Source organism: Hemitrygon akajei, chromosome 5 (genome assembly GCF_048418815.1).
Source record: "Hemitrygon akajei chromosome 5, sHemAka1.3, whole genome shotgun sequence".
In the NCBI taxonomy this organism is placed as follows: domain Eukaryota; kingdom Metazoa; phylum Chordata; class Chondrichthyes; order Myliobatiformes; family Dasyatidae; genus Hemitrygon; species Hemitrygon akajei.
The window spans coordinates 99831137-99847397 of NC_133128.1; the positions used below are offsets into that span (position 1 = coordinate 99831137).

Sequence of the window (16261 nt, forward strand, 5' to 3'; positions counted from 1 at the left end):
AATACTCTGAGTAAAGGAGTTAACATTTATCAGGAGTGCAGGGCCCTTAGTATTGTCAAAGATTTGTCCCACTATCTCTTTGACACTCCCCCCCCCCCCCCCACCATCAGGCAGGTGGTACTACAGCATTTGGAGAAGGACTGGTAAGATGGAAAACAACTTCCTCCCCCAGGCTGTAAGACTACCATTTCCTGCCATCACCCAGGTCTCATCACATACGAAGCACAGGTAGTGTTACACTATTTACTTTTTAACCTTAATGCACCTTATGCTAAATGTCAATCTTCTGGAATACATTTATTACTTGTTGATTTTTTGTGGTAATATCACTTTATGTGGTGTGTGTGAGTTATATGTACTGTGTTGTTCACCTTAGTTTGAAGGAACGTATTTCAATTGGCAGTATACATTTATATGGTTGAATAGTAATGAACTTGAACTAGAACTTTTGGATAGGATTTCAAAAGAAGGTGACCATAATTCTCCTGGAAGCAGCTATAACAGCAGAAAAATAGGAAAGCTACTCAGGGATTGTTACAATTAAACCAACGTTGACTCTGTGGAGTTTTACTGTGCTCAGGTTCTCTGTTCTATTCCTCTAAATAAGAAGTAGGAGGAGAATAGGCCATTTGGCCATTGAGTCTGCTCCACCATTCCATCATGGCTGATTTTATTATCCCTCTCAACCCCGTTCTCCAGCCTCTCCCTGTAATCCTTGAAGCACTTACTAACCAAGAACATATCAACCTCCACTTTTAGTATATCCAATAATCTGGCCTCCACAGCTGCCTGCAGCAATGAATTCCACAGACTCTCCACTCTCTGGTGAAAGAAATTCCTCATCATCTGTTCTAAAGGTTGTGCCCTCTTGTCTTAGACTATAGGAAATACTCTCTCCAAGTCCACTCTATCTTGTTTTTGCAATTTTTGATAGGTTTCAATGAGATGCCCATCATTCTTCAAAACTCCAGTGAGTACAGGCCCAAAGTCATCAAATGCTTCTCACACATTCACACAATGATCAATCACAACTCTTCTCCAATGCCATTTCATCTGATTTTAATGTTCAGTTGCCTTTGCAGTGTGAAATATGGAAAAAAAATCACAGACACTTTCAATTCTTACAAACTCTGGACCAAGCATTCCAAGGCTAACAGATAAATGGTGAACCCAGATTGCTGCATCTGTGTTACATTCAATATGTTTCCTCAGAGGTGTAATTTCCACATTATTGGAGAACTGCAAAGTACAGGGTTGAGGATGGGATGCATTGAACATGATATCTGGCCCACTGAATTTGGACTTTACAACAATGACTTCAGTGTTTATAAAACATTTGCAGAAACTTCCTAGTCCTTAAATTTAAAATTTTCAGTAACACAGCTGCATAAAATGTGTGTTGCTTGCAAATATACAGTAGCCTCGCAATCATGCCTCATTGATGGCACAGGTAATTGTATACAGCACCAGCTTGTGGTAAATCCTGCTATGATGCAGCTATCACAGCAATGGCTGATGAAGCTAAATAGTTCCAGTTTCTTATGCATAAACATTAAGCATCCTCTTCAATAGCACCTTGCAGAATAACTAGATCTGTAATTACGATATTTTTAAGTGCTATTAAACTTCATGTAATTAATAGCTAAAAGAATCAAAACAATAAAAAATTCTAAAAAATTATTTGACATTCAAAATTAAATTTTTATCATAGCTATGTGACATTCAACAATCATAACATGCATTTCCCCAGATTTAATTGCCACTCTTCAAAACCTACACAAGTTTACAAAAACAAGAGAAATTTAAAAAATTACCTGTATGATAAAATGCCAGAAACATTAATAATAATCCCATGAAGACGTTGCTTAAAAAGGTGACAAATCCACAAGTTATCCCCTCTGGCACTGGGTACACAGTCTCCACAAAGAGTTCAAAGAAGAAGGGAACACTGCTCGTTATGAATACTCCAGTTAAGATGCACGATGTATATAAAGTTGCTGTAATGCCAAATAGAACCAATTAAAATTAAAAATGACTGCAATCTCTACTCTCTTAAAGCATGAAATACTAAAACATGAGCATGCATCAATTAAACTATGAAACACAATTGGCTTGGAGTAGTGTCCATCTGTTATATCTACAATTCGCCTACCGACACAACTGATCGACAAATGACACAATAGCCATAGCTCTACACACCATCCTTACACACCTGTACAAGAGGGATGCTTATGTGAGAATGCTGTTCTTGGACTACAGTTCAGCATTCAACACCATAATTCCCTCCAGGCTCAATAAGAAGCTCAGAGACCCCGGCCTTCACCCTGCCTTGTGTAGCTCGATCCTGGACTTCCTGTCAGATCGCTGGCAGGTGGTAAGAGTGGGTTCCCTCACTTATGCCCCTTTGACCCTCAACATAACACAATTGAGAGCATCCTGACTGCCTGGTATGGGAACTGTACTTCCCTCAATTGCAGGACTCTGCAGAGAGTGGTGTGGACAGCCCAGCGCATCTATGAATGTGAACTCCCCACTATTCAGGACATTTACAAAGGCAGGTGTGTAAAAAGGACCCAAAGGATCATTGGGGACCCGAGTCAACCCAACCACAAACTGTTTCAGCTGCTACCATCTGGGAAACAGTACCGCAGCATTAAAGCCAGGACTAACAGGCTCCAGGACAGCTTCTTCCACCAGGCCATCAGACTGCTTAATTCACGCTGGTAATTGTATTTCTATGCTATATTGACTGTCCTGTTGAATATCTTGCTGTACATACTAGTTATTACATATTACTATAATTTGCATATTCAGACAGAGATGCAACGTTCAGATTTTTATTCTTCATGTATGTGAAGGACGTAAGGAATAAAGTCAATTCATTTCTGCTCCCCATCTCTCTCTCACACACACACACAAACCCCCCCCTCCCCCCGAGGGGACAGGATGGTGAATGAGCTACAATGGATGAGGAGAGGGGAAGAAGAGATCAAGTAGCTTATAAGAGAGGGCAAGTTACCTCAGGATGGAATGGAAGGTAACTAGAGGCAATGGGAATCAATCTGAAAGTTTGGGGGACTGGCTGAGATGTGTGGGGAGGTACAATGAACTTAGAAAAGGCAGTAAGTTAGAAGGGCAATCGTGCTCGGGTGTGAGGTGGGATGGACAGCCACCTGCAGATGTGGTGTGAGGGGAAGCAGAGAGAGACAGAAAGAGCAAGAAATGAGGATATTAAATTTTAACATCAAGTCAGTTCTAATTTTAAGCTTCAGTGTTTGTTTTTTCCTTCCTCCAATTCCTTGTTCCATTTCATTCATTTCAAACTGAGTTCTATTAAATTCTCTTATCCTGAAGATGGGCTTTAAGATTTGTAAATTGGATTTGTTGTCTTTTGCTCCCCCACAGAAACCGCCTTGACTGATAAGCAATTCCAACTGTCCTGTTACTGCTTTTAGCCATCGGATTGCTAAATACCGAAGTCAGTAATGTAAATGCTTTAGCAAGACAAAAATAGTACACAAAGCAGCGCTCAGAAAGCAAAACAAAATCCAACTGCATACCACTGCCATGTCAAAGCAGTACAGAATAAAATGTGTGGGGTTCCCAGGGTGATCAAATAACCCATTGTGTTACCTTTCTATGGACTAGCTAGAGACGCATTTAGCTACAAAATGTGGGCATAATCAATCTGCTTTTCACAATGAGAAATTGTCCAATGAAATTACCACCATTAATAGGATTTCATCTCAAAGTACAAACAAAAAAGAACAACTTAAATTATGCATTTTAAATTTAGCAATGCTAGCACACTCATACATGTCAATTAAAGTAAGACAGATCCTGATGAAACCCGAAGTGTATTCATCTGATCTCATTGTGCAATAAAGTACCTCTTGTTATCGGCAGATGGGTGACACTGTTGAAGCAAGTGAGGGCAAACCATGCAGATGACAGTGTGGCTCCAGAAAAAAGCAGCAACAAAATGAGTTTTAATATTCCTCTGAAGAAATCTGCAAACCTACAACATTAAACGTAAAACTTGAGACACTCCAGGATCATTGAATCACACTTGACAATGGAAAAATTTTCAGAAAGTTGATCTTGGACAAGCAAAGACAATTTTTCTATACAGCTGCTCATTACGTCCTCAGGTTGTGAGAGAACACTGCCGTACTCAAAGAATTGCATTTGAAGGACAATTATCATTTTCAGACAAATGGAAACTCCAGTCTGAACACAGCTAGGGGCAAAACAAAAAAAAGGATAATTAAATGATAAGATTTTAGTGCATTGGTTTGGAGAAGAATACTGGCCAGGAGACAAAGCAAGCTTTGTCTTCTACAAAAAGGGTCACAGAGCTAGCAGGCATTGTTTAATGTTTCAGTGAAAAATTAGCACCTTCACCAAGGAGAAACATACTTAGTGACGTATTAATGTCAGATAATATAATGAGGTTTAGTTTTTAGAACGACCCAAAACCTCTGGCACCAAGGCAACAGATGAATCTAAGTGAATGTACACGGTGTTATTCAGACTCGACCTTTCATTTCTTACTGAGATAAATTCAAAATCCTGCTGCCAACTGTAAACATCTTAAAGAAATAGTTTAATAACACAATCTCTATACACAAGCAGTACTGTGCAATTCTCTACATTTCTTTTAGATTCATAAAAACAGAAAATTTATTTAAAATTCATGTCATTGCCACTTCTCCAAAACAGCTCCCACTTCTCTGCCCTTTCTCGGGGTGTTGCAAATGCAGTAATATTGCACTTGAGAGGGAAAAAAAGTACTCAGTCTGTTGATACTTCAACCTTTAATGCACATCCACTATTTCCAGCTCAGTAGTAACTCAACGGTAGTGCAGCGGTTAGCGAGACACTATTACTACTCTGGATGGAATTTGGAGTTCAGTGTTCAATTCCTGCGTCGTCTGTAAGGAGTCCATATATCCTCCCTGTGGAAAGCATGGGTTTCTTCCAGGTCCTCTGGTTTCCTCACACTGTCCAAACATGTACCAGGAAGATTAGTTGGTCATTGTAAGTTGGGTTACAGATAAGTCAGGGTTGCTGAGGCTGCTGGACAGTGTGGTTAATACAGCTGGAAAGGCCTATTCTGCGCTGTATCATTAAAAAAATAAACTCTCCCAGAACACTAATTTCTTTCCACAAGTACTTGACCTACCAAGAATTTTCTCCCCCAGCACTCCCTTTTAACATCAACTTGAAAGAAACAGAGTTTAAAGAAAATAACCCTGTGTGAATCTTCATCATGACTGTATTGACTTCTTTAGACATACTCAGTAACTATGTTAGAGCCTAACTTGATAATGAATGTTATAAGGCACATCTCTGTGCAGGTGTAAACCTGCTTAGCTTTACAATTTGGTTGGATATCAACTACCAATTCATATTACACAGACATCAGTGGAAGTCCCTGTAGAGAAATCTCATTGAAATGTGAGTGGAGAGTAAGCAGAAAAGTGGGAAATAAGGCCGCTGAGTGCAGGACAATACTACTGCAGGCATAGATTCTTTACTGTGCAGAGAAATTGTATAACAGCAATAGAATTGGAATACTTGTAATGGTAGAGCAGGAGTACAGTATATAGAGGAACATAAAAACTAAGAAACAAACAAAAATTAATATGTGGTGCCTGGGTATGAAACATTCAATGGCAAATTTTGACTTTAACATTTGGTTGAGCACTGTCAAAAATTAACATTAATCTGCCATAAAGTACAATGACTGCAAAGGGAGTACTGACTCCCAGGGTCTGCAATTTGGAAGCAAGTTTGCTTAGAGTTGTAGTATCGAAAGCAAAATTGTCATTACTAAACAATGGTAGGTGACTACTGTCCAGATGCTCCAGGGATGAGTGCAAGGACAGGGAGATGGTGTATGTCGTAGAACTGTTTTGGCGGCAGGCAAACTGAAGTGTGTCAAGGTTGTCCAAAAGTCTGGAGTTGATGCATCCCACACCAACCTCTTGAAGCACTTATGACGGTGAATGTCAAGACCACCGGACAGTATTAAGGCACTTTATCTTAGGTACTGGGATGATAGTAGTCTTCTTAAAGCATATAGGAACCACAGATTGAAGCATTAAGAGGTTTAAAAATGCTTACAAATTACCCACACCAGCTGAGCTGCGAAGGATCTAAAGACACAGCAAGGGACATCATCTGAGCCAGATTCTTTCCATGGGTCCAATCTCTGGAAGAATGATTTTACATCCGTAATGGTGACTGTGGGTTCAGTTTCACTGGAGACTGTCAGAATAGGTGGTGACATAGCCATTCCCTTCTGTTCAAAACGTGCATAGAATGTATTAAGCTCATCAGGAAGGGATGTGTGTTGGTGGAGATGCTGCTCGACTTTGTTGAGTGGTGCACTACAGCATGTAAGCCTTACCGTAACTGTCAACTGTCTGGGACCTGATTTTGTACTGATACTGTTTCTCAGCATCTTTGATAACTTTGCAGAGGTAATTTCTCGATTTCTTCTAAAAGGGCAAGGTTATCTGATTTGAATGCCATAGAATCTAGACTTCAGTAGGGAGTGGAACTCTCGGTTCATCCATGGTTTCTATTGGGAACAGCCAGACTGTCCTCCTCTCTTTAGGAAGTTGCTCAGCTTTGAGGAAGTCTACTTCCATTCCAGTGCTGGGACTCATGTACGTTGCTACAAGATGGGGTAGTGAGCAGGTGAGATTCTCAGTAGCATCTGGGATGCTTCTTCCTTCCACAACAGTCACCAGTTAGTTACTCCCACAAGTTTCATGAGAAATAGGAGCAGCAGTGGGTCACTTGACCATTGGAACTTATGCCAGTATCCATCAAGATCATGGCTATTTTTATAAAATATGTGTCTTCTTGTGACTTTCCTAGTTAAGTTTTCTTAAATTATTCCCATGTACATCAGTTCCTTTAATATCCAGAAACATATCTCGATTTTTAATGACAAAACCTCCACAGACCTCAAAAATAGTGCTTGGTGAGCATTTTACAAGGAAGGTTTGAGAACATCAATAAATCTTTTTCTCCATCCAGCTCGGTTGCAATAAAGTATGTCAAGGTAGTCAGATGGCAGTGAGTAATGTAACCTACCCACTGAAGTCCAAAGACTGCAATTGTGGCCTCAGTGCTGGGGATACTGGCCTGGGAGAGATCATTTTGATTTGCTCATCTGCCTATGAATATGGAGAATTTTGCAGAGGCTGCATTGGTGAGATTGTTTCCACCCTTCAAGGTTCCTATTGCAGATAGCTCATGTCTCTGAAGCATAACAGGAAGTTGGTTCTGGAGTGGAGGCAGTGTTGCCCTGTAGATTCTCTTAACTCCAACTCATTGGAGGCGAGGTGCAACAATGCAATGAGAACGACTGAGAAAAGATGCCCAACTCCAATGAACACTGAGACTGGTGTATTGTCGAGTTGTTGGTTAAGGTTACAGCTTGCATGACATTGCCAAAAAGATGCAAGATTGAGGCGAGTTTCAGTGAATGAACAGATTTGAGATGGTTGCTCCCAAATGACAACTCTATCCACACACAGAAAAACACAGCAGGTGTGGCAAATTGATCAGTAGGAACAGACAGAGAATATACTGCTCAACTTGCGGTTGTAGGTAGACATGGTGGTGAAGGTGACTTCTGGCATGCTGGCCTTCATTAGTCAGGGCACTGAGTACAGAAGTTGAAAGGTTATGTATGATGTGGTTGGACAAGAGGCTGATGATGCACAATTAAAGATTATTGTGTTCCATTTTGGTCACCTTGCTATAGGAAAGATTATAGAAACGACTTACAAGGATATTGTCGAGATTTGAAGGACTGAGTAATAGGGACAGTTTGGACAGGATAGGACTTTATTTCTCCCTCCCCCCCCACCCCCCTTGCAGCTTAGGAAACTGAAAGGTGATCTTACAGAGATGTACCATATAAAATTATAAGGGGCATAGGCTGAATTCACACAGTCTTTTCACATCATTAGGAAACTAAGGCATCAGCTTAACGTGAGAGGGGGAAAAATTTAAGAAGAACTTGAGGGGCAACTTTTTTTATATATATACATACAGTTGCAGGCATGTATGTGGAAAAAGGCTGAGGCAGGTACACTTAAAAACTTTTAAGACAGTTGGACATGTACATTTAGGTGATTATGAGCCAAACCTGGGCAAATAGAACTAGCTTGGATGGGCATCTTGGTCTGTTTCTGTGCTGCATGACTCTGACTTTAACCTGGTAGATAAGCTTAGTCAATGGTGATCATTCCCATGCTGTCAAATATGTCAATGGTTGGGGACTTAACAATGGTAATATCATTGAGTACCATAGAAGAATACTTGGTTAGACTTTCCTTTAGGTGGATTTTGCCTGCACTCCTTAGGCCAAGTATAACTGCAAAGATATCTATGAATCACATATATTACTGCACAAATGAAAAGAGGACAGGTATGAATGAAAAAACTGAGGATAGTTCAATCTAGGATGCTGATTTAGTAAATTTGGTAAAAGGAACGACAGTGCAGACTATTATCTAAATGGGGAGAAGGTTCAAACATCAGAGGTGCAGAAGGACTTAGGAGTCCTCATGCAAGACTCCCAGAAGGTTAATTTACAGATTGAGTCTGTGGTAAAGGCAGTAAATACAATGTTGGCAATTAATTCAAGGGGAATAGAATATAAAAGCAAGGAGATAATGCTGAGACTTCACAAAACACTGTTCAGGCCGCGCTTGGAGTATTATCAACTGTTCTGGACCCCCATATCTCAGAAAGGATGTGTTGTCATCAGAGTGTCCCAAGGAGGTTCATGAGGATGATTCTGGGAATGAAGGGGTTAACATACAAGGAGCATTTGACATCTTTGGGCCTGTACTTACTGGGAGTGGGGGGAGGGGGTGGAGAGATCTCACTGAATTGTACTGAATGTTGAAAGGACTAGATAAGGTGGATGTGGAGAGGATGTTTCCTATGGTGGTGTTATCCAGAACCAGAGGGCACAGCCTCAAATTTAAGGGGCAATCTTTTAGATCAGAGGATTTTTTTTTCAGCCAGACAGTAGTGAATCTGTAGAATGCTCTGCACAGACTCCGGTGGAGGCCAAATCCATGAGTATATTTAAGGCAGAAGTTGATTGTTTCCTGATCAGTCAGGGAATCAAAGGATATGGTGAGAAGGCAGGTGTAAGGGGTTGAGTGGGACCAGGGATCAGCAATGATGGAATGGCAGAGCAGACTCAATGGGCTGAATAGCCCAATTCTGCTCCTATGCCTTATGGTCTTATGATTTGAGGAATCTCTGCAGTGATAACCTGGGCAATTCTCATGATATATTCACTACTCGTGCAATAATCTGGTTTACTATCAGAGTTAAATTATGATTGAGGTTTTACATCTGCATCATCTATAAAGATTAAAATATACTCATTATAAAAGAATGCTTTTCGAACAAAAATGTGAACTGGACTGACCTTGCAACTATTATTCCAACAATGCAGCCACCAATTACTGACCAAAACCCAATCCAACCAGCATCAACCTAGAAAGGAAAGCAAGGTAATTTATAAAATATCACTCATATGAAGTTCTTTTCATATACCTTAGCTTCAAACCAAAGTATTTTATGGACAAGAGGTTTTTTTAACAATAGCAAGCACTAATAATGCAAGAAAAATTGTACACAGCAAGGTCCCACACACAGTTATGACCAAACAAGGCTTTTGGAGTGATCTTGGCTGATGGATGAACACTATTTCATCACTACTTCAGCAAGTGTACTGAAGCATCAGTCTTGGTTTTTAAACAGGTGCATTTACTTTTCAAGGCCATTGTCAAGACTGGAAAGAGCGACTTTTCCTGATTGTATTGGAACAACTGGTATGAGCAGACATTCTGAATCACTGAGGTGCTTTCAGTGTTATTGAATAAAGAAATTCAGAGCTCAAAACCAGGTACAATGAAGGACAAAAATTACTGATGAAGGCAGAGAAGTGGATGTGGTATAAATGAATTTCTTCCAAGATTCCCCATGAGACACAGGATGGCTACGTGGATTCAGAATGTGCTAGCCCACAGAAGGCAGAGGATGGTAGCAGATGGAGAGCATTTTGCCTGGAAATTGGTGTCTAATAGTGTTCCATTAAGGATCTATTCTTGTGCACCTGCTCAATAGATAACTTTTTTCTCTCTCCACAGAACCTGAGAATCTGCTGATCATCTCCAACATTCCCTTTTATTTCAGATTTCCAGCAATTGCTGTGTTCTGCATCTCACATTTCCAGCATGCCATTTCTCTCTCCTCCTCCCATCTACTGTATTTGCTCACATTAACGGGACAGTACTGAAAGCATTGTGTTATTTGGAGAACCTTGCTGTCCATCCTATCACAAACACTCCCTGAGTTTCCTCCACCTCTTTCCTTTCCACATCACAAAGCAAACTTGATTTTACACTTTTCCAGTTCTGATGATAGGAAATGTTAGCAATTGCTTTTTCTATAGATGCTGTTTGACTTACTAAGTATGTACAGTTTTGTTTTTATTTTGGATTTCTATTATCTGCAGCCCCACATAAAACAGTTATGAATAATCCAGAATTGACAGCCTGAAACAATTATTTGTGACCAAATCTTTAAGAATTTCTGATGAAACTACATTAACGACAAGTCAATCCAGTCAATTCAGAAGAAACATAGAAAACCTACAGCACAATACAGGCCCACAATGCTGTGTTGAACATGTACTTAACTTTAGAAATTACCTAGGGTTACCAATAACCCCGTGTTTTTCTAAGCTCCATGTACCTATCCAGGAGTGTCTTAAAAGACCCTATCATACCACCGTCACTGGCAGTTCATTCCACGCACTCACCACTCCCTGCTTAAAAAACTTAACACTGACATCTCCTACTGTACTGTACTGTACTGACTTCTAAGCGCCTTAAAACTGTGCCCTCTTGAGCTAGCCATTTCAGCCCTGGGAAAAAGCTTTTGACTATCCACACAATCAATGCCTCTCATCATCTTATACACCTCTGTCAGGTCACCTCTCATCCTCCGTCGCTCCAAGGAGAAAAGGCCGAGTTCACTCAACCTGTTCTCATAAGGTATGCCCCCCAATCCAGGCAACATCCTTGTAAATCTCGTCTGCACCTTTTTTATAGTTTCTACATCCTTCCTGTCGTGAGGTGACCAGAACTGAGCACAGTCCTCCAAGTGGGGTCTGACCAGAGTCATATATAGCTGTAACATTACTTCTTGGCTCTTAAACTCGATCCCACTGTTGATAAAGGCCAATGCACTATATGCCTTCTTAACCACAGAGTCAACCTGCGCAGCAGCTTTGACTGTCCCACGGTCTTGGACCCCAAGATCCCTCTGATCCTCCATACTGCCGAGAGTCTTACCATTAATACTATATTCTGCCATCATATTTGACCTACCAAAATGAACCACCTCACACTTATCTGGTTTGAATTCCATCTGCCACTTCTCAGCCCAGTTTTGCATCCTACCAATGTCTCGCTGTAACCTCTGACAGCCCTCCACACTATCCACAACACACCCAACCATTGTGTCATCAGCAAATTTACTAATCCATCCGTCCACTTTCTCATCCAGATCATTTATAAAAATCACGAAGACAAGGAGTCCCAGAACAGATCCCTGAGACACGCCAATTGTCATCAACCTCCATGCAGAATATGAACCGTTAACACTCTTTGCCTTCTGTGGGCAAGCCAATTCTGGATCCACAAAGCAATGTCCCCTTGGATTCCATGCCTCCTTACTTTCTCAATAGCCTTGCATGGGGGTACCTTATCAAATGCCATCCATATAAACTACATCTACTGCTCTACCTTCATCAATATGTTTAGTCACATCCTCAAAATATTCAATGAGGCTCGTAAGACATGACCTGCCTTTGACGATAGCCAATGCTGACTACCCCTAACCATATTATGCCTCTCCAAATATTCATAAATCCTGCCTCTCAAGATGTTTTCCATCAATTTACCAACCACTGAAGTAAGACTCACTGGTCTATGATTTCCTAGGCTATCTCTACTCTCTTTCTTGAATAAAGGAACAACATCTGCAACCCTCCAATCTTCTGAAACCTCTCCATCTCCATTGATGATGCAAAGATAATTGCCAGAGGCTCAGCAATCTCCTCCCTCGCCTCTTACAGTAGCCTGGGGTACATTTCATCCAGTCCTGGAGACTTATCCAGCTTGATGCTTCCCAAAAGCTCCAGCACATCCCCTTTCTTAATGTCTGTATGCTCAAGCTTTTCAATCTGCTGCAAGTCCTCCATAATATCGCCAAAATCCTTTTCCGTAGTGAATACTGAAGCAAAGTATTCATTAAGTACCGCTGTTCAATACACACTTTTCCACTGTCACACTTGATTGGTCCTATTCTCTCATGTCTTGTCCTCTTGCTCTTCACATACTTGTACAATTTCTGGGGCATCTGGCTCTCCTAATTTCATCCTTAAGCTCCTTTCCGCTAGCCTTATAATCTTCTAGATCTTTATCATTACCTAATTTTTTGAACCTTTCATCAGCTTTTCTTTACTTCTTGACCAGATTTTCAACAGCCTTTATACATCACAGTTCCTGTACTCTATCATCCTTTCCCTGTCTCATTGGAACGTAGCTATGCAAAACACCATGCAAATATCCCCTGAACATTTGCCACATTTCTGCCGTACATTTCCTTGAGAGCATCTGTTCCCAATTTATGCTTCCAATTTCCTGCTTGATAGCTTCATATTTCCCCTTAGTCCAATTAAACACCTCGTAACTTGTCTGTTCCTATCCCTCACCAATGCTATAGTAAAGGAGATAGAATTGTGATCATGATCTCCAAATGCTCTCCCACTGAGAGACCTGACACCTGACCAGAAACAGACCAAATACAAGCTCTCCTCTTGTAGTCTTATCTACATATTGTGTGAGAAACCTTCCTGACACACCTAAGAAACTCCACCCCATCTAAACCCCTTGGTCTAGGGAGATGCCAATCAATATTTGGGAAATTAAAATCTCCCACTGCAACCACCCTGTTATTATTACACCTTTCCAGAATCTGTCTCCCTATCTGCTCCTGGCTATCCCTGTTACTATTAGATGGTCTATAAAAAACACCCAGTAGAGTTATTGAGCCCTCCCTGTTTTTAACTTCCACCCACAGAGAACTCAGAAGACAATCCCTCCGTGACTTCCTCCTTTTCTGCAGCTGTGACACTATCTCTGATCAGTAGTGCCATGCCCCCATCTCTTTTGCCTCCCTCTCTGCCCTTTCTTAAACATCTAAAGCCTGGCACTCTAAGTAACCATTCCTGCCCCTGGGCCATCCAAGTCTCTGTAATGGCCACAACATCATAGCTCTAAGTACTGATCCACACTCTAAGCTCATCTGCTTTGTTCATAATACTCCTTGCCATTAAAATAGACACATCTGAAACCATCAGTCCAAGCGCGTCACTTCTCTATCACCTGCCTATCCTCCCTCTCACACGTCTCCAAGCTTCCTCTATTTGTGAGCCAACCGCCCCCTTCCTCAGTCTCTTCAGTTCGGTTCCCACCTCCCCCAGCAATTCTAGTTTAAACTCTGCCTAATAGCCTTAGCAAACCTCCCTACCAGGATATTAGCCTCCCTCGGTTTATTACAATTAAATCACTTCAGCAACAATTCTCAAAATGTTTGCTAGGAAAGAACAATTCAAAGAGAAAATAGGAAGATCCCAATTCCTTACCTGATTTACCTTGAGTGGCGTTACAATTACATCAAGCACACCTGACCAGCCTGACAATATACCTAGAGGCATTGCAAAGGCCAATGCAATCATTAAAAATCTGAAATTGCTATAATGGAAAGAAAACAAAAGAATATGTAAAACATTTGCAAATCAGGCTTCCTGCAGCAAAAAACATTTCAATACAGCATGTCCTCATGGGGTATGAAGTTTTATTGTGCCCACAAGACATCTTAGAAACTTAATAAACAAAATGTAATTATTGATCCAAATACTTGTCACAACAATAATTCCTTATTGTGAAAGTAAAAATATGATTCTAAAGAAAGCTGCAGGCTTCACTTGGGTAGTAGTGTGGAGATACATCTCTACCAAAGAAAGTGTAATGTGCTCCTTCCCTCCATTGGGCAAGGTGTAGCACCTGCTCGGCCACTGCCCACCCCACCAATCAGTGTCAAATGAAGCCATGGGGGCAGGTGGTGGATGGTCATATGAACAAATGGTGCATATCACAAGTCCTGGTTTTGCGACCACTGTCGCCAGGCAGACATCCTCTGAAGAGTATTGATAATGGCTAGGGTCACACATCCTATAAAGACACTGCCCAGAAAGTGATAATGGCAAAACACTTCTGTAGAAGTATTTGCCAAGAACAATCATGGTCATGGAAAGACCATGATCACCCTCATCATACAACATAGCACATAATGAACAAACAGGCTTAATGATTAAGCACACGTAGCTTCAAGTGGAACTGCTTTCAAGTAAAGATGCACCTTAATGAGTTTCTTTTATCCTTCCCAATGAATTTTGCTGTTAAATCTATTTTAATTGCAATACTCACTAAGACTGGCCTATTCAATAAGATTTTTAGTTTACCTGGCATGACTTTAATGACTGTAGACAGGGAGTAACTCCGTTTTTTTTTTGTGTTAAATTCACATGAACAGAATAAGATTGCCCACAAGGCTTTCTTCCATTAGGTTTGAAGGAGCTAAAATTCATGTTGTCTTTGCGGACCTTAACAAGATCCTCCATATGAGAATTGCTCAAAAAGGTACAGCCCATGGTTATAATACATTGATTATATTACAGCTGGTGTATTATGCAGGAATTCTTGATAAGCAGCATCCAGATGAGCACTCAAATTGCCAAAAGCACACACAACAATGGAAAAGAATACTGGAGATCATGATTAGTATAGATGGGAACTTGAAGGTCAGCATGGACATTAGCTGAAGACCTGTTTGACTGTACAATTCAATATGATTCATTGTTTCTAGCCTTAATTGAAGAATGGTTTGCTAGATTTACAAACTGCAAATGGTCAACAAAACCAGTGCAATAATTTCACATTCATATTACAATCATCAGAACAACTGAGTAAGAATGGTTGACAACTGGAATGTGCTCCCAGAAGTTGTAGAATCAGAAAATATCTACAATATTTGAGAGGTTTTTAGATAGACACTTAAATAGGCAAAGCTTAGAAGGCTACAGTTTCAATGCTGGCATATTAGATTAATGAAGATTGACAGAGGGTCAACATGGACAGGGTGGGTCAAAGTGTCCATTTCTGTGCCATATGACATCTTATCCAAGTGACAGAGTCAGAGAATGTTGAATCTTTGTGGGTGGGTGGAGTCAAGAAACTGCATGGGGTGAAAAAAACAGATAGAAATCATACACAAGCCTCCAAATAGTAGCCAAGATGTGGGGTTGAGATTGCAAAGAGAGCTGGAAAACGCATGTAATAAGGGTAATATCCCAACTGTAATGGGGAATTTCAATATGCAAGGGGATTGGGAAAAAAATCAGGCTGAAGCTGGATCACAAGAGAGGGAATTTGTTCAATGCCTATGAGATGGCTTTTTAGAGCAGCTTGTGCTTGAGCCTACTAAGGGAAAAGCTATCTTAGTTCGGGTATTGTGTAATAACCCAGATCTTATTAGGAAGCAGTGATCATAATATGGTTGAATTCATACCGCAATTTGAGAGGGAGAAGCATAACAAACGTATCAAAATCACAATGGAATATGCAAAAGGAATTATAGAGGCATGAGAGAGGAGCTTGCACAGGTGGATTGGAGGGGGATACTGGCGAAGATGATGGCAGAGCAGAGATGACTGAATTTTCAGGGAATAGTTCACAAGGGATAGGATAAATATGTCCCAAAGAAGTTGTTCTCAAATGACAGAGGTGTCAATGAGATGCCCCCCCCCCCCCGCATTTTTCTAAATTCCACTGAATACAGGAAAAAAAGATGACAAACCCTCCTCATATGTTAACTCCGTGGCTGACAAGGGAAGTTAAGGACTGCAAAAAGCCAGCAGAAAAGAGTGGGAGGTTGGATGAATGGGAAGCTTTTAAATCCAACAAAAGGCAACTCAAAAAGCTGTACGAAGGGAAAAGATGAAATACGAGGGCAAACTAGAAAATAACATAAATCAGGATATTAAAAGCTTTTCAGTTACATGAAGAGTAAAAGGGAGGTG

The 16261-nt window shown here is 40.7% G+C and overlaps 1 protein-coding gene across 2 annotated transcripts in view; it reads right to left on the reverse strand.

Annotated features, from left to right (window-relative positions):
* Window positions 1–16261, reverse strand: part of slc49a4 (solute carrier family 49 member 4) — a 148585-nt gene that overhangs the window by 31433 nt on the left and 100891 nt on the right. For both annotated transcript variants that reach the window (XM_073046136.1, XM_073046137.1), the window contains exons 5-8: window positions 13766–13874; window positions 9476–9543; window positions 3891–4018; window positions 1815–1997 (exon numbers count right to left, since the gene is read on the reverse strand). In XM_073046136.1, coding sequence (XP_072902237.1) covers window positions 1815–1997; window positions 3891–4018; window positions 9476–9543; window positions 13766–13874 — 488 coding nt within the window. The remainder of the gene's footprint in view (window positions 1–1814; window positions 1998–3890; window positions 4019–9475; window positions 9544–13765; window positions 13875–16261) is intronic.